The sequence below is a fragment of the Pteronotus mesoamericanus genome, unplaced genomic scaffold, assembly GCF_021234165.1.
Source record: "Pteronotus mesoamericanus isolate MK-2021 breed Mesoamerican mustached bat unplaced genomic scaffold, CSHL_Meso_final contig_657, whole genome shotgun sequence".
NCBI lineage: Eukaryota > Metazoa > Chordata > Mammalia > Chiroptera > Mormoopidae > Pteronotus > Pteronotus mesoamericanus.
In genome coordinates, this window is record NW_026555229.1 from 16559592 (window position 1) to 16582347 (window position 22756).

Consider the following 22756-nt stretch of genomic DNA (forward strand, 5'->3'; position numbering starts at 1 on the left):
GAATGTAAATTTATAGATCTACTTAAAAAGTAATTCGGCATGAGGTAGTGAAATAAAGATAAAATTTTACATTTGTCATATATGTTAGAGACACTCTTGAACATATGCACCAGGAGACATGAATAAGAATTTTCATAACAGCTTGACTTCGAATGGCAAAAAAATGGAAAAAATTCAAGCATCCACCAATAGGACACTGGCTAAATGAATTCTGATATAGATATTGAAGAAATATGATATAGCAGTGAAAATAAACAGACCACAGCAAAGCCCTTCAACATGGAGAGACCTCACAAAGGTGAAGAGGTACATATGCAAAATTATACCACTTTATAAAGATCAAAAGCATGCAAAATAAAACAACATGTTATCTAAGGATATAAACATATTTGGCAAAACTATAAATAAGAGAGATGATAAAAATCCAAGGGAGGTGTATACACAGAGAGGGATGTTCAGGGACTTGGACGATATTGATGGGTAAAGAGATATTCCTTTTGCTGGTATTTCCTTTGTCTTCCATGTATGTTATAAACATATTGAATGTATATATAGCCTTTTTAACTGGAAAAATAACACTAAAATGTTAACAGTGCTTATCTCTGGACTGGAAAGATTGAGATTACTTTTTTCCTTTTTTGGTATGAATCTATACTTTCCACCAAAACAAGGATATTAACTAAAGAAAAAGAAAAATAGACTTAAGTTATTTTGAAGTGTTCGCCATGTCTACAAAGCAGAGAGACGGCCTTGGCTCCATTCAGGCCTGGAGTCAGAGCTGTTAATTAAAGAGGCACTGTGGGGCAGAAACCTCAGAGGGGAGGTCCCGTCAAGTAAGAGCAACACGTATTACTCTTACTTTCTGACATTTGGTGGTCTATTTTGTGAAATAATGATATTGTCAAGACAGGGAGCGATGACGCCATTAGAAATTAGACACAACGTAGGTAGGTGTCACTCTAGTCTCTCCATCTGTTTCTGGTGAGGCAGTTTCAATTCGGAGCTGAGTCATATCAACGCAGCCTTTGAAAAGGCTCTCTCTTAATGGCTGCTTTCAAACGCTGTTCCGCCAGGGCACTTCAGTCCTAACTGACTAAGGACTGGTTTGCTGTGTAATGACATAGAATTTCAAACTCTACACTCTGTAAATCTACTGCCCACTCAGAGGAACGACTAATAGTCTTACTCAAGTAAAGCAATAAAAGTGGTGGTTGGTGACGTGAATTATAGGTCCCTGAGAGCACAATTATTTTCAAAGCTATTTTAAAAAGAAATTTCATGAAGAAAACAAAGACTATGCTATGACTACCTGAAGCCCTGGGCAAGATAATTGACTCTCTTTTCTATGTCCAGAGAACACTGTAATAAAAAGGGAATTTTCGCAGATCCTGGTCCCTTTTACCTGGATTCTGAAAGAAATTAGTTTGGTCCTAGTTATGTGTTTATTTATATAATCTCTTTCTCTCTCTTCCAGGGGTAGGGGCTCTCTGAAGGCAAGAGCCACACGGTAAACCTTGACAGAACTCCCCGTTTCTAGCACTGCGCACCAAGATGGAAAAGTCTTCTACACCATTTCTACCTTTTTCAGGGTAGAAAGAGCTGAGGAAATATTACAATTGACTACATCTCCCACACTTAACTACTAGGTTCTTTGTTTATTAAAAAAATCTCAAGTCTTGAATGATGCAAAGATGCAGAACTACCATTAGCAACAGGGAAGGCTCTGAGTCAGAGAGATTCCCTTTTAGTGCTGTAGCTGCTGGACTCAGAAAGAAGGGAAGAGAGAGAACACAACCAGAGTCAACCCCATCTTAGAATACGTCTGCAGAGCTGCACTTGAACGCCATTCCTTGTCCTAAACTGGGGGACACAAAAAACAGCCCCATGAGACTTGACACTGTGTTTCATGACAAGGATAAGATCAAACTACCGCTTTCTCCAGAAGTGGCCTTGGGAGAAATTTCCTTCTGGTGAGGAAGGACTAGGTCTGCTTCTCCTGATGAGTAGGTTCACGTTCTTGTGAGTCACATAAATGATGATGAATTTGTGAGATGATCGCGAGAGCACTGCACTGGCCCCAGGGTAGCTCAGCGTCCGATTCTGGGCACGCAGGTGGGGAATGTGTAAGGCCTCAGAGCAAGAAACACTCTGTATATCTATACATACTTTCCCATTTGTACCATTTTCAATAGCTTCTTAATTTAAAACATTTTCATATCATGTTACATGTATTATGTAGATAGCCTATCTCTTCTGGATTGAAAAGAGGTTTACTAAATAAACCTGTCAAATATATAAATACCAAGGGGATAGCCAATATGGCCATGGTCCCAGGATATACATAGGACAGATAAATATTTAGGTTAAAAGTTTCTAAATGAGTGGGTTGCGAGTTTCTTAAGGAAAAACACTGGTAAGTTTCCTAAGACTCTAGGGTGAGTGGTAAAATAGAAATGAGCGACTCATTGCTGTACGTTAGGAAAACACAATATAGGAGAAGATTCTTGCTGTAAGAATCTTTTGGCACATTTATAAAACAACACAAAAAAACATATATACAAAATAAATTACATATGTACTTGAGAAAAAAGATCAGAAACACATACCTCTATTGCATTTTTCTAAGACTTTTCTCTGTTCAAGAACTTCTGAATTTAAAACATCTTTTTCTTGCTTAACTTTATTTACCTAAAAATGTGAGATTTTGAGGAGAGAAAACACCCAAAGTTGTAAGACATGACATATGGTGATGTGTGATACTCAAATTGCTGTTCAACTTTGAACATGAAGTTAAAAATTTAAAGTAGTAGTTGGCTTCACTGCATTAGCCTTTTATGACAGCTCTTCTTATAGCCTTGAAGGCGCTACTTAAGTTAGGATGTACAAATGGTAGACAATTTATTTACATATTCCAAATGGCATTGGCACTGGTTTCTACACATCATAGTGTTCTAACTGGCCAGTGTACATGATTGATATTTTTAATGCAAAAACCCCACTGGAGAGCACTAAGAAAACACATAAATCATTTAGAGATCCAATACTCAATTTTGGTATTTATTTTAAACTTTGATGATATTTGGCTTAAGTAAAACCTACATGAATTATTAACATTAAAAAATAATTTCAATTTGGATGACTTCGGTTTAAATAAAATATATATAATATTCTCTACAAACAAATGTCTGAAAATAATTTTTTGTATCTATCAATAGAAGAGAATGTCATAGTTAAAAAAAAAGAATGTAAAGCTATATGTATCAAAGTGGATAAATCTCAAATGCATTCTGTGAAATACAAAAAACAGGTAAGTTTATGTAGTTAAAAAACACTCAAAATGCTATGTACTGTAGTACAAATGTAAATACATGTATTGCAATAATAAAACTTAAATTCAGAATAATAGCTGTTTGGGGAAATGGCATTTCCCCAAACATGTTAAGGAGAAAAAGACACCAGGGTTTCAAAACTACCTTAATGTTTTATGTATTAAGGTAGATAGTAGATGGCATATAAAGATGTTCATTATCTTTTATACTTTTCAGATGCTTCAAACAGTCATAATACAAATAACTTCTGAAATGGCTTCCAACCACACCACCAAGTGGGAGGGAGAGAATCATCAATAAATAACAACTGAGGAATAGAGTGCATCAAAATGTGTCTCCTGTTTCTCTCCTATAGTTACACTCAAGAAACAAACTAAGAGGACAGCCCTGAAAGGGTCTCTGAACCATCAGCACTTCGGGCAGCCTCTGAACCGACTTCTTTTAGTATAACCTTTACATTTGGTTTTGGTATTCAATTAGTAACCAGTATAAAATGTCCAACAGGAATGCCATTTCCAAAATATCACTGTCCTTCTTCCCATTCGCTGGGATGTTTTGCCACAGTAGGTAAAAGCAGCTGGGGCTGAGAGGATGGTGGGCACTGCTTCCCAAGCCCTTTCACACTGTGGCCCTGAAGAAGGTGACAGCATTCATATGGGAACTAACGGGACGAGGCTGCTCGCTGAAAGGATCCATCCTTGGCACACCTGCAGGCCGTCTGATGGGTATCAAGGTGCTACAGAGCGTCGATTGGGAAGCTCTGGGCTACAGACTCTGAGAACATCGACACCAGTTAGATTGAGATTGCAAAGGCAGATCCTTGAAGCCTTGCGCAAAGAGAGGCAATTATGTGCTCTGCTCTTAAAGACAATTCAAAAGGAGGAAGAAAAAGATTCTCTAAATACCTACTTGAACCCAGTCTACCGCCTATCACATCCGCCTGTGTAGGAGGAACACCAGGGTAGCCTTTCCCAATGGAGCCAGCCAAGCGCTTCTTCCCCAGCAGCAGTAAGGTGGATGACTTAAATCCAAGGTACCATTCTTGCAAATCTGCCTCCCCTCGTGAAATGGGAGGGGCAACAGGGAATGCTCCGATGCTACTTTAGTGTGTTATTTACCGAGCTAGATAGTGGGTATATGAGAGGTCAGAATCTTATTTTCTATACCTTTCTGCCTGAGAGAGTGGGCAGAAGAGAAGATTAAAACTGGCACTAGGTTCATACGCCAGAGATCGGCTTCCAGAGGCAAGTTTTTAATGCGGCTGGTCCCCAACCCTCTTGAAAACACTAAAGGTCTTGCCCTTCAGGCCTAAGATACATACTTCTTCAATTACTTCTACAAGTTTGCTCTTGAGATTTTCCAGTTCAATGGCTAGTATCTTCTTTTCCTCCTGGACAGATACAATTTGATCTCGAAGTTCTGCATTTTAAAAGAAAAAAATATAAACCTATTTTTAAAAGAAGAAATCAATCTTGTCAAAAGAATTGAAAACACCAGTCCATGTGCAGCTCATGGTCAGGTTATTTAATAATTAAAAGAAAAAGGAAGCAGCAAAGGACAATGGAAATGTCACTCGCGTCCCCTCCAGCACAGCCATGGCTACTCGTCATTTTAAGTCAGGCAAACTCACTATGTGAAATGTACCAGATCGTGTTTGCTTTGCATTCTGTCAAACCCACAGTCAAGAAAACTATCTGGCATTTTAGAGGCAAAACTGTTTAAGCTTTGGGCAAAACAAATTAGGGCATTGTAGTGATTTCTTTTTTATTTTATAATGGCCATGGACCCTTGTCACACTACAATATAAACAATTGGGCAGTTAATAATTTGGAGATTTTCATTTGAAGAAAAATATCCTGATTTGCTGCCAATTTATAGCCCTTAAACATTATTTTAACTGACTCAAAATATAACCTATTTGAAAAAGGGTTAATGCTAGTAATTTTCTCTCCAGAGTTGTGGGTGTTTTGTTTCTTAATTTATTTCATATTTCGTCTTACTGAGATTTAATGAAAACTGTGTTATTAAAATGAAAATATTAGCCACTGTAAGTGCAAAAGCTTCTGGTGTGAGATTCAAGTTACTTCCCCCACTCAAATGTTTAAAAACATACATGGATTAACACAGAGTACTCAAATTTATACCCAGTCTTATGGTTTTGCCACTTAGTTTTTAACTGCCCTTAATTTCTTACCCTTCTTCAAGGACACTAAGAAACCTGCTATGTGGTTATTTATAAATTAAATCAAACTTTTTACACGAACCCACTTAATGGAGTGGATAGAGTTCTCAGAGACTTATTTCAAAATCACTTTCTCTATTGGCTGGCTGCTCCTGAAGGAAGAACAAGAGACCATGCTGTTCAAGACCTAACAGAGGGGAGAATTATGAACAAAAGAGAACCCTTTAAACTTCTGCTCTCTCCTCACCAACATAAATATTATTTTGTCCTAGGTTAAGAGAGTGAAGAGCCAGTTAAAGATGACTTTCTTTATATAATCATCCCTCGGTATCGGCAAGAACTGGTTCCAGGACCCCCGCAGATAGCAAAATCCACGAATGCTCAAGTTCCTTACATAAAATGGCATAGTATCTGCACACAACCTAGGCGTGCCCTCCTGTATACTTTAAACAATCTCCAGATATAATACCTAACACAATGTAGATGCTATATAAGTAATTCTTATACTTTATTAAGAAAAAACTCTGTACATGCTCAGTACAGATGCAATCATCTTAGGTCCAACATATAGCACATGTCAGCAACAGCATAACTTCTCTTTTCCAAATATTTTCTATCTGCCATAGGTTGAATCTACGCATGCAGAACCCACTGATACGAAGGGCTGACTGTACTTTCTTAATACTTCCAGTTGAAATTTTGTCTACCAAGCAAACAAGTATTGCTTTTGACATGTGTACTAAGTTAAAATACCCCAATAGTTACTGAAACAAAATCCGCTTTCTTACGACATCTTTAACATTCACAATGTCTATATATATTTACAAATAAAATGAATGTGTATTTAATAGTTGTATCATGTGATCTTGCCTAACACCATTTCTTGCTATCAGCACAGCTGCTTAATGCGTATTGCTTATAACTCACTGCCTGAACCAGACAAGAAGGGCAGATACCAGGCAAGCGGAGAGGAGTCTTCCCCCGAGATTCCAACAGAGAACCACAACCAGGAGCTGTTGACTGAATACATTTTTATTTATTCTTTCTTTCGCTTCTTTTAATTTTGCCAAAAATATCTTAACATATAGTCCATAATCTTAACTAGTTAATGAATTTAACTGGCTGTTTGTCAAGACAGCACTTTCAAGAATGCCTTGTCCCAAACAAGGAAGCAACTTGTCAGGCACACAACGTGATGCCTTATCATGACTCTCACCCAGGCTACACCTCAGGACACTTAAACCGGAATTTTTTCAAGATAAATGCCCCCCCTCCTCCCCCATCAGTATCTTTGAAAGTTCTCATGTGATTCCAGGGTGCAACCAGGGTTGATAAACATGATCAAAAATAGGCTCAATAATGAAGGCCAAAGCCCCACCTTTGATCTGCCTCTGACACTGCACCGAGACACACGTCTCCGCAGTGGGCTCCCGGTCCACCGCAGAGTCTTCTTCGTCGAGGCTTATCTCTTCAGTTATTACATCTGGTCCCAGCTTGGCCATATATAACATGCTGATTCTCTTCAGTGTCTTATTTTCTTTATTTAGCTAAGGCAAAATATAAAAACAGTGATTTTAACAGCAGTCAAATGAGTAACTTGGATTTTTAAACAATAGACAAATTAAGTGTATTTTTGCCTTCCACATTCATCAACATTCACAGCATGATATAACAATTAGAAGATTAATTAAATAAGGTTTTATTTACACTTTGTAATATTAAGGCTATTACTTAAGACCTGTTGTCTGCATGACGGCCAGCAGCATGTGAGAATGCTTGTTACTACTGATAAGAAATATAAGAAGAATGAAGATAAAACATCAGCACAGATTAAACCAAAGATCAGTTTGATTGTCTTCGTTAAGGCACCATTGCACGCCAATGTCTTCTTTGTCGCTGTGCTGTGTGCATCTTTGGAGGGCCAGTTTGCCCAGCATTCTCTCTTTTCTGGACGCTGCCACTCCTCTTTCATGTTCCACGCTGATTCCTGTGGGAACAGCCATGTTCCCCAAAACACGCCCTCGCCCTCTGGCCACAGCTAATTAGTACAGGGATTTGGCACGTGGCCCAGGCTTGGTCAAGTGGATCCCTTCTCTAGGAATCTGGAGGCTGGAACAGTGAGGTGAGTTTCTTTCCATATGTTGGAGTATACGGAAGCCCTTGGCAACCACAGTCCACGGAACTAAGGAAGAGGGGGCAGGCAGTCTGTACGTGGCAGAGCTCCAATGCAGCTGATGTGAAGAGGGAAGCAGAGAAAAGCAATGGAGACAGGGTTTCCCACAGGGCTCCAGCCCTTTCCCGAACTGCTGCTTCTAGCTCACAGGTACTATGGGATTCTCCAATCCCCCTGTAACAAATCCCTACTGTTTTTCTCTTCTCTTGCTTGAGCTAGTTCAACCTGTGTTGCTATCTGCACAGAGAGGCCTAACTGCTGCACAATAAAAGAAAGTTCAAGATATGTTTCCATTATCTCTATAAAGAGTTTGAATTCATAGCAGAGAAAGGGAGTCCAAATTCACTAGTGTATTTGTTATTCGTTAATGTAGAAATGAGTTGGTTTTTAGCTTTAGTTGCCCAACTTCTTTAGCTCATATGCTTATGTGCATGTAAGTGATAGTACAAAGCACACACAGGGACTAAGCGTGTGTGGGCCACGGACTATCAAAAAAGTTCTGAACTTAGTAACTGGCATTGAAAATAAATAAAAACAGAAACATAACTCATTGAAAAGGCAACTGCCCTTCCCTACTGTAAACCTTACACCAGAGTGAGAGGTTTAGTCTGGTACTTACTTAGCTTCGGCCCCCGCTTTGTCATCATAATCGGAACCCCTCAGGGGTTCTCTCAGAGAAAGTCCAGCCCACTTGAATCTGGGAGAGCTAATTCTTACCCAATAATATTAAATCTAAATATATCTCCAGTCACCTGCTCTAGAGCACAAGAAGGGCTTCCTCTCGGGAGAATCAGGAAGAATCTCCTAGAAACGGCTATGAATCCTTCCATGGATTCCTCTTGGGAAGCATGGTGAGGTCTCAGGGACTCAGACGCAGCCCTTTTTTCCCTAGCCCATGGCTTCAGCTTCTAGCTCCCAGATGACATCGTGGATCAGGAATAAGATACAGAGACCCATGATTTCCCAACTCTTCCCCCTTAAAACGGAAAATTCAGGTAAACACTGTTGGGGAAGGAGGTGGCTTGAACCATGAATGTTACAGCATACATAGCACTCAAAGATCCTTGTTAATTCTGCCCTGACTGGTATGGCTCAGTGGGTTAGGGCACCATCCTGCAACATGAAAGATGGCTGGTTCGATTTCCCCATCAGGACAAGTGCCTGGGTTGCGGGTTTCCGGTCGTAGATTCCATCCCTGGTCGGCAAACAACCGATGTTTCTCTCTCACTTTGATGTTTCTCTCCCTCTCTCCCCTGCTTTCCCTCTCTCTAAAAATAACTAAATAATATCTTTTTTTTTAAAAAAAGATCCTTGTCAATTCTCAAGCAATGCCTTTTTTTCTGAATGTTAGAAAAAAATAACAATTTATGAAAAAAGTGAAATACTTAGTTTGTAATTCTGCACCCTAACATTGAAACAATGGTCCCCAACTGCGCACATCAGAATCCCTACAGAGCTCTGTAAAAAATCCCACTGCACAGGCAGGCCCTCCCCCGACCAGAATCTCTGGCAAGGCGGCCTAGCCCAGCACTTTTTCAGAGTGACTCCAACGTACATCAACAGTAAGAATCGCGCAGGGGCGCACAACCTGCGACCCAGGGTGGCTAGGAATGTGGGCCAACACAAAATCATAAAGTTATTTAAAATCCTTTTTTTTTTTTTTGCTAATCAGTCTTTGTTAGTGTTTACATATTTAATGTGTGGCCCGAGACAATTCTTCTTCCAGGGAGGCCCAGAGACACCAAAAGGTGGGACGCCCTTGATAGAGTGATACAGCGTCTTAGTATTTACTTCTCTAAAGTCAGTATAACAGAGTTAAGGACCAGCTCTACAATCAAATTGTCTCTGCTTCTAGAATAACCTGATACTTTAGTGTTAGTTTTCTCATCTGCAAACTAACGATAAAAACAGTCTCTATCCCATAATATGAAGATTAAGTATGAGATATTACATATAAAGTATTTAATATAGTGGCTGACATATAGTGAAAATTCAGGTAAGTATTAGCTACTAATAGTAACAAAAGAGGTTTAGTTTGTGCATCTAATTTTCCTTTGGAAATCTTTTATCAGCTAATTTTCTTCAACCAAGGCATTCGTCTATACATTTTTTTCTTCATCCAGGACTGTCATGAAAAAAAATGAAAATACCAAGTCTTCCCAGTTGGTGCCGAATACATTACTCACCAGGCCACTCATCACAATAACACTTAATAACCTAACAGAAGTTCTGCCCTCAGAAGAGTGTGATGCTTCTATCAAACCGAGCACCAAAATCCGCCGGCTGCTCTCTGGCTATAATACCACGACTCTACTTAACAAAGTTACTGATTCGAAGGAAAACCCAGACAAAAAATTTCCACAGTGTTCTCTAAAATGTTATTTTAGTATATTGAAAAGGGGACTATAAGACATATACATAAGATTTTATGACTATACTAACTGAACACTTTTGAAAACTCTGGACTCCCAAATCTTGGCTTTTTTGCTGCGGTTGTTACTCACTAAGTTACATGGGTTAGCGGCGCGCTGCTTGTGTCCGGGGCCGTTCTGAATCACAATGTGAAAAGGGATCTTTCATAACCCTACAGGGACAGAATCTTCTACATTCAAATTTGAACGGAGTTGTTTATAATGCACACAGTTTAATCATTATTTAAAGATACAAAATAACAAGTTAAACGGATTTGGCCCATTTCATTTAAATAGCTGGCTTACATTTATCAGTTTAACCTCCAGATTTTGGCAAAGTAAAGTGTCCATATTTGTTTCTAAGAAAATTATGCGGTCAAAGTGTGTCACAAGAATTACACATTCTGTTTGTCATTAATTTGAGAGTAAAAATTCAGAAAAATAAGGAACTTTGCTGCTTAAAAAATGGAACCTACTTTCAAAATGACAATGATACTTAAAATCAGGATGTGCTACTATTATTTACTGATCACACATACTGAAACTTCTAAATTTTGCACTCAACGCTATAGTATCTACCACATCCAAAGAGAACATCTAAGGTGTTTGACTGAATAGGTTTTTGGGTTTGTTTGGTTTTTTTAATTCCAATCCCCATGAGTTCATAGTGTATCCTCAAAAACAAACCATTTGTCCATTTTCAAAATGGCTACTTAAAGAACAAATGATAACCTGCATAAGGATCCTGTTGTCAAAACAACCGTAAAAATGACCTTGCAGATTAGTAATGCAATGATTCCTATCCAGGGATGAATATAACAGCCACCCTGCCACACAACCATGCCTGGGCCACACTCCGAGATGCAGTGGGTCCGGGGTACTCCTAAGAAACTAACCCCGGGCTACCCTGACACTTAGGACAACTCTAGCTCACAGAGGTAAATTCTCTTATTCAGTCACCTGTTAAATTTAAAAAGCAGGGGGATAAACTAATTTTTTAAATTATTAGATGGATCAATGATTAAAGTGCATAATGGAAAAAGCAAAGTCCACCCCACTCTCATTCCAGGACTAACTCTAGTTCCTCCTGTCATTTACGACAAGGCAGCAGTACGGGGGACACAGCGAACTTGCCCGAAGTCACATATGCCTAAAATGACATAACCAGGAATAAAACTCCTATCTGCTGCCTCCCAAACCACCCATCTCCACAAACCCGGCAGCCCTGAGAGGTAGTCAGTATTCTCCCTTTTGATGTACTATTGCAACAGGAATGCCTGGTAATAACAGGAGAAAAGAGAGATTATTCTTAGACACTAAAAGATTCAGAGCATCTAGTATGTTCCAAAAGAAGAAAGGAAGAAAATGAAAAGAGAATCCACCCAATATTGTGGACCAGTGAACTCTAGTGATGTGCAGAAGAGTGGAGATGATCTGAGAGCACCCATGTTATCACTGTTTTTGAAGCCACAGCCTATATTGTTATGTATTCTTTAAACAAATAACAGAAATTACATACGCGTAGTTATAGTCTTAGTTAGATTCTGACTGCATATCTTATGAATTCTAATGTAGTGTCATTATGGAAACAATTAAGCAAGCAACTCTAGTAAGTATACTGAGTGCATACAAATTAGATAGATAGATAGATAGATAGATAGATAGATAGATAGATAGATAGATAGATAGATTTATTTGTAGAATTTCAGTCACATGAAAAGAAATACTTTAGAGGTAGGGGAAGAAACACAACCAGCATTACTAATGAAATTTGGGTGAAAATTGCTGTAATCCATTTTCTGATGAAATGGTTCAGATGCATTTTACCCAACCCAAAATACATAAGACAGGGATGAAAACATTCTTTAATAATAATGTACTTCTGATGAGATAGAATATAGAAAATTACACACTTGGTAAATTCATCAGCTAGAAGCAATCAGCAGAGCACTGGAGGTCACCTTTCGCATGCCCTCACTTTGCTTTCACAAATAATCACCTGAAATTGTAAGGCTTGAGGCTGACTTTTTCATCTAGTTCAGACATGAAACACTCACTGCTCTTTTCTGTCACACCAGGTTAGTCTGAAATTTGGTTAGCATTTTAACCAAATGTGTAGTCATTTGGAAAGTCCAGTTCAACAGATTATTCTGGGCCTATTTTTCAGAGGCAAAAAGTACAAATGCTGAAATACACACACAAGCTCCTTTTACAATAAAAATAATCTTTGCGTTAAGACTGATATTTACATAATCAGATTCCAGGATTCTGAGACTTTCAACCCTTTTGTCATCGTCAGAGTCAAAGACAGATTAGAAAACTAAAACAGCCAAAAAGGATAGAATCCACTGTATAGAAAAGCAAGTCAAAATCTAAAAGCTCAGGTAGCATTTCTTTACTTGGAAGAGTCTCACCTTTGTTGCCAAAGCTTCAGCACTTTCTCGACAAGTCTTCTCTATTTCAAGATGGTTCTGCATAAAATTAACTTCCTCTATAACCATGTGAGAAACTAGGAATGAGAAGAAAAAAAGTCTCAGCATTCAAAGATTAGTCAGCTATTCCCGAAACCCACACATCTTGTCCCATGATTACGAATGCTCAATTCTTTGGCTGGCCAGGCCTTTAGTGATCACGAAAAAGTGCTTAAGATGCTGCCCTGATTAAATCTTAGCTAATATTTGACACACAGAAAGAAAAAAGAACGCAACAAAGAACACTTATGGCTATTACACACATTTTAAGCTATTTAGGATAATTTTTAAGTGTCTGTTTTCTAAGTAGCTGTACAGATAACCACTAAATTAAACAAAAGAACCTCTCACAAATAAAAAGTGACAAACATGATTTCCTTTTCTTAGCAGGATATAACAGATGGGTCTAATAAGGATAAGTAGCTAACGGAAAAATTATAAAACTAAATCTAGATCTCATTACAATAATAACGTGACAGCTTAGCTAGTAAGTTTAGCAGTAGTAGTCTTTATCAGTGACAAAGGGGAGTTTACTATTATTTAATAAACTCGAGGACAAAGATGTAGAGCAACAAGATTTTTGTACTGTATTATGATGAAAATAGATGCTACTAAGTTGCATCCCACACTGTCAGGAAGATTAGGAAAAATAAATTTTACCTGATACTTTATCAATGCTTGAAAAATAGTAATTTTCAAGCATTTTGGGGGAGCTGGTTTATATAAATCGTGATTTAAAGGCACAAGGTAATTTAGAACTTTGTAAATCAAGTAAGAAAAATGCCAATTCCTTTCACCCATATTTCTAGTTAAAAGAAAATGCTCAGAATCTCAAACTTACTTAACTGTAGACATGCATACTTACTGACATTTGTTTGGCTTAAAATAAAGGAAAATTAAGGATACCCAAACGTGAAATCCAACAAAGTTAGGCAAAAAGCACTGGGCTCATGGAACACAAAGAGAGATTACTTTTGCTTCATTTAAGCTTAATTAACCTGCAATTATGATTAAACTCAGGGGAAAAAATTTCTCTCCAAATTAAATACAAAAATGTATTACTTCCTAAGTCTGTCCAAAGTTCTTATTATGTTAATATTCAAATTCATAAAGCAGCACTAAATGGCCAGAAACATCTCTAACCTTGACATTTTTTCAGGGGTAATAATCATCCGCGGCAAATGCAGGCCAACCAAAAACCACTTAACTAATTAGTAGTTGCAGTCACCGAGAAAAACATGAATCAACACTGTTATTACAAGTGGCACATTTGAGTGGCATCTAATTATGACTTGATGAGCACGATACTTGCATTATCAACATTACTACTGCATCCCATCAGGGCCTAAAAGCTGCTGATGGCATTGACTTCGAGAAACTCCCCCTCAATGGTGCAGCAGCACCCAACAATCGGCTTGGCAGGGGCCCCCCTCACTAAATGACACGTTAAGCGTAATTACTGGTAGACATTGTAAATAAACAGGATTGGAAGTGAAAATTGTACCAAGTGCATAAGACACAATCTGACACATTGGAAGTGGCAGCCTTAATTGAGAGTTTCTTTGACTGCTCAAGATCATTTCAACTGCATTTCTCAGACGACAGTGATTATAACTGTGGAGACAGACGGCATAATGGTATCAGCGCCGCTGACAGAGCAGTGAATTAAATTGTATCTGCTGTTGTGTGAAAGCCTTGATGAGAGGTACAGATGCCTTAGTGGTCTTACCATTATAACACAATGGTCATGTTGTCATCAACCTTTCTGGCTCCAATTGAAAAGAAATGATTGTGTGTTGAAGCTCTCCCCCTCCCCCCTCCACGCCACCCCCCTTCTCCTCTTCTATCTCTGGTTCTGAATAGAACCAATTTTCAGAGAGCTATGAAATCACGCAATAGGTCCTAAAATGCAGCTGCTTGGCATACAAACGGGTCCCCATTAAACTGGAATCACACACAATATGTGTTTATGCCAGAAGAACAAATAGAAGCTGAACACAGACCAAGTTTATTCACACACACAAAGCCCATGTAGCTCTTCATCAATATAATTGCCTTTTATATTGTAGTTTAAATAATAGGCTCTATTATTTCCTTAAAATCCTAATATTCCTGGCACTTTATCACTATATTTACAAGGTAGGTTCTTCAAAAATGTGAAGGAAAGAGAAAAGAAACCTATACAATTTTTACAACATCAAATATTACTTTGAATTTTTAGCCTTAACTACTTGACATCTTCTGCCGCAATCTGGTATTTCCACTATCATAACAAAAACATAAACACTCTGCATTTTTCATAGGAATTTGACTTTTTATTCAATAACATTCTTGCTCAGGGGAGAGAGTAAGAAAAATTATTCCACAGAAGTAAGGTTTGGACCTAGCAAAAGGAAAACAAAAACCCATTTATTTTCTAAACATTTTGTAAAAAGCTTCCCTGTAATTTAACTTGATAAACTTAGCTAGGTGGTAGCACTAGCCCACATTTTCTCCAATTCTGACAGAGAATACCCCACCAGGTAGGATTTTTATTTCTTCCTCTAAGTGGGAACAGTAGAAATTAAAAATTGTGCTCTAGTTTTTAGTTTAAAAAAATTACCCCAATGCTAAATTGGTGTCCTAGGACCCTACTTATCTACTTCCTAAATTCAAAAGGGAAGAACCCATTTCAAAGGGCATTTATACCTTTAAGAAGCGCGACCCTATTTCCAAAACCAAAAGTCAGGTCACATGACACAAAACAGAATTTTTTAAATACGCCAATATGTTTGCACCTTTCAAAGGACAAATGTTTTAAAAACCTTTGATTGTTCATTTAAGGATTTTCCGATGGTCCTAAATTCGGGCTTGTCTCACAATATCCACAATCTATGACCAATGCACCTAAAACACCTATGATTTGGATAACATCAAGGTTTAAAAAAGAAAAAGAATGAACTTTAAATAAAATGACCCTATTACTGTAGTTATATTTTTTAAAATCCTAGTATTTTAGAAATACATACCAAAATATTTACAGATAAAATGATATGATGGCTGGAATTAGTTTCAAAATAATGGGGAGTCAGTGGGTGGGTGTGTGGACATACAGAAGGAAGAAGACTGGTCTTCAACTGGTCAATGATGAGTACAAGACAGATCATTACACTATTTTCTCATTTTTGTATAAGCTTGAAATTTTCCATAATAAAAGATTTTTAATGACTCTGAGAACACAGAGTTAAGACCTAAAAATATACCAATTATGGCTTGTATCAGTCAAGTTGAATCAGCAGTTTGTCTCTCCTTTTCAATGACCCCAAAACACTCTCACACATCTGACACCAGAGAATACATCACACTTTAGGGTAACTGGGTTGGGTCTTTTTTTTTCCCCCACTTGTTTTTGCCTTCTGCTCACTATGAACATTAGAGCAGAGACTTTGTTTAACTCATGTCTGAATCTCTTGTACTTGGCACACTGCCATATACAAAACGGTTGTCATGTCTGTGTTTGTTTGAGTGACTGGGAAAATACACATATCAGTCCTAAGTTCACCTGTGAACACCTTCTTTACAAATATGTTCTCTGTCGTGTAGAATTGCTTAAGAAACAACCGCCATCACTACTTACTGAGCCAGCTAGGCATCCGGCCTTGTGCTAAACCCTTTACGCGTGTCCTATCAGATCCTCACAACCCTCCCAACCCGTGAGGCAGGTATTTCCACAGTAATTTTATATTTGAGAACACTGAGGTCCAGAGAAGTTAAGTAGCGTTTCCCAAATGAGAGCTCTAATTGGTAAAGCCCTGCCAAACCTATTTCTAGGTGACTCTAATTTCTGTGTCCCCTTCTAAATGGTCATATTTAAAGGTGACACCACCAATGATGTTGCTTCCTGAGTAAAAGCCCCTCTCCCTCCAGCCAACTCTTGGTGATACTTGGATGCCCGGATGTGTTTAAAGTGTACGTGATGAACGCGTAGGTTCTTTTGCAACATCAGATTACATAGAAAGGGTCTCATTGTAGTGAGAAAACAGCCATGAAAGCTGGCAGGTACAGGAAAACTGCGCCCCACACCAGGCGAAGGGTCTAACGCTGTGGCGTGCCGACCTGAGAGGGCTTATTCGCTTCTCCGTTCATAGGGGTCTGTCTTTCTAAGGAACGCAGCTCTGCTGTGCAGTGGTTTCTGTGCAGAAATACAGGGGAAAGGCTCAGGGAGAACTGGGAGAGAGCCAAAACTGGCACGGACTACACGGTGGGCAAACGCAGGTTGACAGTGGGAACGCTCTTTGAGTTAATGAAGCCATTGTCATAATCACACCCTGCACGTCTTTTTCCATATGAACAACTGCAAACCTGCTTTTGCCTAGCCTTGTATGGGCAACACCAGCTGGGAAAGGCATGCTCTTCCCAGCAGGCAAACATTACAGGGAGTCCAGTTTCGACCCAGCACCGAAGGATCCTTCCCCCGGGGGCCATCCAAACGCAGAGACCGGTGCCTGGAAACTAACTCACCAAAGGCAAAGGATACGAGCTCCATACTGGAGGGCAGTCAAGCACTGGGTGTGCAGTAAAGGAGAGGGTGGGAGCAGCAAAGAACATTCCTTGAGCCCTAAGGATAATGCCAGGCACTGCGCTCATCAGCACTTTTCACGTGGAGTATCTCATTTAATCCCTGAACAGCCTATGAGTCAGGGTCACTTACCCCAATTTTCCTATTGCAGACATTGCTCAGGGCCACGTGGATTCACACCAAATGGTGCATTTCACTGGTGATAACTGCCTCACCGGCTTCCCAACCTGATGTTCTACCCCGTGTTCAAAGGTTGTGAACCATAGATTCATTATTTAAAAAAATATTTAAAGCTTTTTTAGTCACACTAAGAAAGCCCCACTTGAACTATTCCCGCTGCCCACAGTAGACAATCCACTGTCCAGAATGAATTCAGCACATTAAATGGTCACAATGTCAGTGGTGTGGCTCTTTCACGTGTGGCTCGGGGACAGCACAGGCGTAAGAGCATCCTGTAGCTCCTGCTTCAGGGAGGAGAACATTCCTCTGCGTCTGTAACTCATAAGTACATAAACGGGAGATATGTCCTCCATAGCACACTGGCCTCCAAAGAGAGGTGACCTCAACGATGTTCCCCTCAGATTTCCTTTGTTGCAGCCAGACATGTGAAATACACTGGCTATTGAAATTGAAAGATTTTGCGTCGCGTTTTTTTGTTTTTTTGTTTTTTTGGGTTTTTTTTACCTTAAACAAGAATGAAATGTTTTCTTATGCCAAGTGAACACGTCATGATAGAACCTAACAACCTGACTAACACAGCGCTTCCCGGGGGGCGGGTCGCTGTCCCTGCTAAGGTCTGGTCCTTTTCCCGTGACATATTTCCCTGTGCTCCTTCCGAGTGTCATCGGATATGTCCTGTCTTAGGGAATAAAGTATCAACAAACTCCTATCACATAAAAAATAGCACAGTAAAAATTTAGAAACCTATGACAACTTTCATGGGGCTGTAACTTTCCTTGGTGAGAGGGCAATTTCAAATATTCATACTTTTAAAAATATGTATATTCCACAAACCTCGAGTTCCTTTTTTACAGCTTAAGGAACTACGCAGACCACTGTAAAGATGTATGTATAAGAGTAAATGCCATGGCATTATTTATAATAACTAGAACCCAGAAATAACCCATCAGTGAAGAAACACTTTAAGTAATAGTACTATCATATAACAGAATGAAAACTAACACACATCTGTACTGACATTCAAAGATGACAATAATATATTGTTTACCGAAAAAAGCAAGCTGCAAAACTAAATGCAACATATGATTGTATTTTTTTTTTTTTTTTTGTAGATTCACGTATTACAGAGATAAAAGACCAGGAAAGAAAGACTACAAAATACTCTGTAGTCTCTGCTCAAAAATTCAAGATAACAAGTAATTTTTGTTCTCTTTTAACCATTCTGCATCATAAAATCTTTTATAGCAAGTACAAACTGTCTTTTATAATAACACACTCATAAAACAATAATGCCCATTCCATTTCTTTAAAAATGACAGTAATGCCAGGGTATCTGGGGGACAAATGAGCAGACAATTCTTGCTTTCTTGTACGCCCAATGCATCAGTAACTAAAAAGAGGGGACATGTCTGCCCACAGAACCCCACCACGCAGCTTTGTGTATTGTAACATCCACTGAAATGCTTACGTACTTTTCTGAAATTCCTCCAATTTTCTAACAGCTTCATCTCGCTCTTGCCTAATTTTGTCACACTGAAATGAGAAAAAATGAAAACACTGAATTCGTATCACATGTTTGGAAAGACAAGAAAGAGCAAACTTACAAACAACAGCAACATTATGAAAAGAAAACAAAAAATTAAAAACCTTTAAAAAAAAGCATTCATGATCACACGCTGTTTGTGCTGCTCAACCAGCCTGGTATTTGTACCATTGTATCGGATCAATTTTCTTGGACCTTCTAAGATAATGAGGCACCTTACTGCTCATATTCTCTTCAGTAACAGACCAATTTTACATCCTTAAGTTAAAATATATTCATTCTTTAAGAGACTACTTGTGCTCCTTTTTAATTAGGTTTCTTGCAAATACAGTGGACACCCCACTCATCTGCAGGTCAAATTCCCCGAGACTGGATGGTTCCCAATATCCAGGACACCACCTGGTGCACAACGGGCAGTGAGCACTATGGGAAGGGGCCGCTACAGGAAGACAAACTGCTGCCACACGCTCCACGCACTCTCTTACTCATGAGAAAAACCATTCTTGTATCCCTGAAGTTCTAAATAAAAGAAGGCAGCAATTTAAAAGGAAAGGAGATAACCTAGTCCGCAATAAGCATGCATCATTTACAAAAACGGACTTTTTTGTTTTAAAAGGTGGGAGGACTCACCAAAAAGGCCGTAAGGAGGTAAGACCATAAAAGGCAAAATAACTATTAAAGCATGAGGACTCCTTAGGATATCTGGCACAGAAACAAGTATTTAGTACTTTAACAGACTCTGAAGGTATTAATGAAGTTTTTAAAAGCCTAATGTGCATTATGAGAACTGAATTCAATTTACCCTGAATTTCACAAAACAGGAAAGTATAACACTTTCAAAAAGATTTTCATGTAAAATATCTGAAGCTTTAAAAAGTGATTTTAGCTATTAGAGTGATAATTAAAATTTTAATTTTGTGGAATACTATACTAAGAGGGCCATTTGAAGTAAACACAACTTTAAATTATATTTTAATACTACTATGCCAGGTAAATATTGCACACCTTTGGATATATTCAAATTTCTATGGCTGAAAAATAATGATACCGCAGATAATTTGAAAAACCCAAATTAAAAGAGTAAGATAATCTCCTCTGATAGATGGGCAAAAACTGAAACAGCCTGGTATCAGGAGTTGGAAACTCACCTACTGCTGGTGGGTGTCAACAGGCACAATAGTGCTTTGGAAATACACTATCGAATTTGAAAATGCGCAGACCCTATGTGTGACTAAGCAGTTCTACTTCCATTACCAGAATCTCTAGCAATGTGTACGAAATGATCTATACAAACATGTTCAGCATCTAGAGTAACAAATCATGGTATAGTCTTAAAATACACTGTAAATAGGCACTGAAAATGAAGGGCCCAGAGCCCTGTGCATCAACACAGATAAACCTCAAAACCCACAGTGTTTAGTAAAAGGAGTCGTAGACTATATACCAAGTGATATCTTAACACACATCTTATATACTGATATTGTATATGTGTATTTCATGATACATATGGCATGTATAAAAATATAAAAACATGAAGTAGAAGGACATACCTACAAAATTTATGATCAAAGATAGGGAAGGAAAGAGAGCTATGATTGGGTAAGAGAGGCGATAACTCAACGATTTGTTTTACAGCATTCTTTTTTATTTAAATTTCAAAACAAAATGACAATTAATTTTGTATGTTGTATATTTGTTAGATTATTCTCTGCCCTCTTCTGTGCTTTTAAAATGTTTTTTTTAAATAAAGGAAAAGTTAAGAAGCAAACAGTTCAGTTTTCCTCTTTGGTTTCTCTCAAGTACTCACACTTTAAAAAAACACTTGGGTAAGTCCATTCTGACTACAGTATGTGAAACAAGTACACAGTGCTGACTTAGCAAAGCTGTTTACTACATCCTGGCTGAGGCCCTCCCCCAGAGTGGTCAGGCTGGACCACATCTCAAAGCAGAAGGCAACAGTAAGCAGTACCCCTCTTACCCATGGGGGACACATACCAAGACCCCCAGTGGATGCTCAAACTGCTGATAGTGATGGACCCTACATATATTGCTTTTTCCTATACAGAGATACCTAGGATAACATTTAATTTATAAATTAGGCACAGTAAGACATTAACAACAATAACTAATAATAAAATAGAACAATTATAATATACTGTAGTAAAAGTTATATTAATGTGATGTCTCCCGCCAACCCCTCTCTTCCTCTTTCTCTCCCTCTCCTTCCCTCTCAATCTCTCAAAATCTCTGATAGTCCATCTGATAAATGAGAGAAGCCCTAAGTAACTAATATTTAGGTAGCATACCCAGCATGCATATGCTAGACAAAGGGTGGACTAGCGTCCCAGGCAGGATGGAGCGGGACATCAAAAGATTTCATTGTGCTACTCGGCATGACGTGCAATTTAAAACTTATGACCTGTTTATTTCTGAAAGTTTCCATTTAATATTTTCAGACCTTGGTTGACTGTGGATAACTAAAACTGCAGATAAGGGGAGACTGCTGTATTTTTTTTTTAAATAAGGTGTTCTTGTGAAAATCTATCCTCTGTAAAAAAAAAAAAAAATTGTTTAATATAGTTTCTAGTTCCAACTTAACAAATTACCTGCATTTTTTGTGTGTGTATATGTGGTTCTGGATTCTCAGATAAGTTTTATTAAATCCTTCAGAATACAGTACACAGTTTGATCTTTTATTTTATGACTCTGCTGGCCAGTTGTTTCAGTAATGTTCCTCTTGTTTTCTAGAATGTGGCTTTGTTTGTTCTCTATTTCCCCACCTCCCTGCCAGCCTGCTCACCCAACCTCCAACAATGCACAGTAGAGGAAAGCACAAATAGAAACATTATTTGTAATTGGACTCCTGAGTTATGATTGCCAAATAAAATACTTCTGGTGTTTTCTTTCAAATTAATGTCATGTTTCTACTATCTGGCATTTCTGAAGGGTACAAGATGCCCTATGAAAAGCTGTCTTTATCTAAGAGCTGGTGCTTGGGAGTGTTGCTCCTGACTTAATGTCACTTGGATTCTTCTATATACCTCTCAAAGCTTCACCGGAAAGAATTAGAGGTTAATTTTATTCTCACTTAAATAGCTAGAGTTTTCACTGAGCCTTTGGCTGACAAAGAAATGAAATGAGCATTCTTAAACAGGATGGTACTCTACTCAGACCTGAAAAAGGCCACCAACTGACATCACACATAAGCCACTAACGCAGCTACCATTTACTGGTCATTAACCACATGTGACGATTTTAGGTAAGTTTATACCAATCCTCGCAAGTAAGATTTTACACCCATGCTCTCTGCTCATAAGGTGCTGAGAGACAAGCTTTGGTTAATAACAGGTCTCAGCATCACGGTTTTATTACTCGAAACATGCAAGTCACCGGTTTCTGTAGTCTAGCTGTGTGCCTTTACGTTAACCCCGTAGTCACCACCGGCAGATTCAGAAGCTCTCGCCCAACCCCAGCTGTGTTCTATCGGGGGTCTGCATGTTGCCTGGCTTGCTATTTTCTGCAACCACATTATGGTAGAACTGGCAGCCACAGAATTCACCATCTGCTATGATTACTGCAAGGGGTGCGTGCCGGGGGGGCAAAGGGGAGGGATCTACACATGCGGCAAAGGCAGCTTATTCTCACCCAGAGCTGAACAAAGTATGAAGGGTAGATGCATTTACTAAGCAAAAATCCAAACATCCACTTATTTCATCATTTTAAGTGAACTCACAAAAATGTCTTGTAATCTTTCTTTCATTCTTCCTGCAGAGGGAAGTCACCACGGGTTCTGGGCCTTTTTGGAAGAATGTTTCACCTTTGTGTCCCACAGAAGCCCCTCGCCCATCCTACCCCTTCCCCTGGCCTGCTCACGCAGCTGCACTATTTGTAGAAATGGCTTCTTTTTGT

General features: G+C 38.7%; 1 protein-coding gene across 2 annotated transcripts in view; it reads right to left on the reverse strand.

Moving 5' to 3' along the window:
- The window catches only part of SHTN1 (shootin 1), a 90494-nt gene that overhangs the window by 47792 nt on the left and 19946 nt on the right, over positions 1-22756 (reverse strand). For both annotated transcript variants that reach the window (XM_054581579.1, XM_054581580.1), the window contains exons 3-7: positions 18777-18837; positions 12510-12604; positions 6890-7058; positions 4651-4748; positions 2607-2688 (exon numbers count right to left, since the gene is read on the reverse strand). In XM_054581579.1, coding sequence (XP_054437554.1) covers positions 2607-2688; positions 4651-4748; positions 6890-7058; positions 12510-12604; positions 18777-18837 — 505 coding nt within the window. The remainder of the gene's footprint in view (positions 1-2606; positions 2689-4650; positions 4749-6889; positions 7059-12509; positions 12605-18776; positions 18838-22756) is intronic.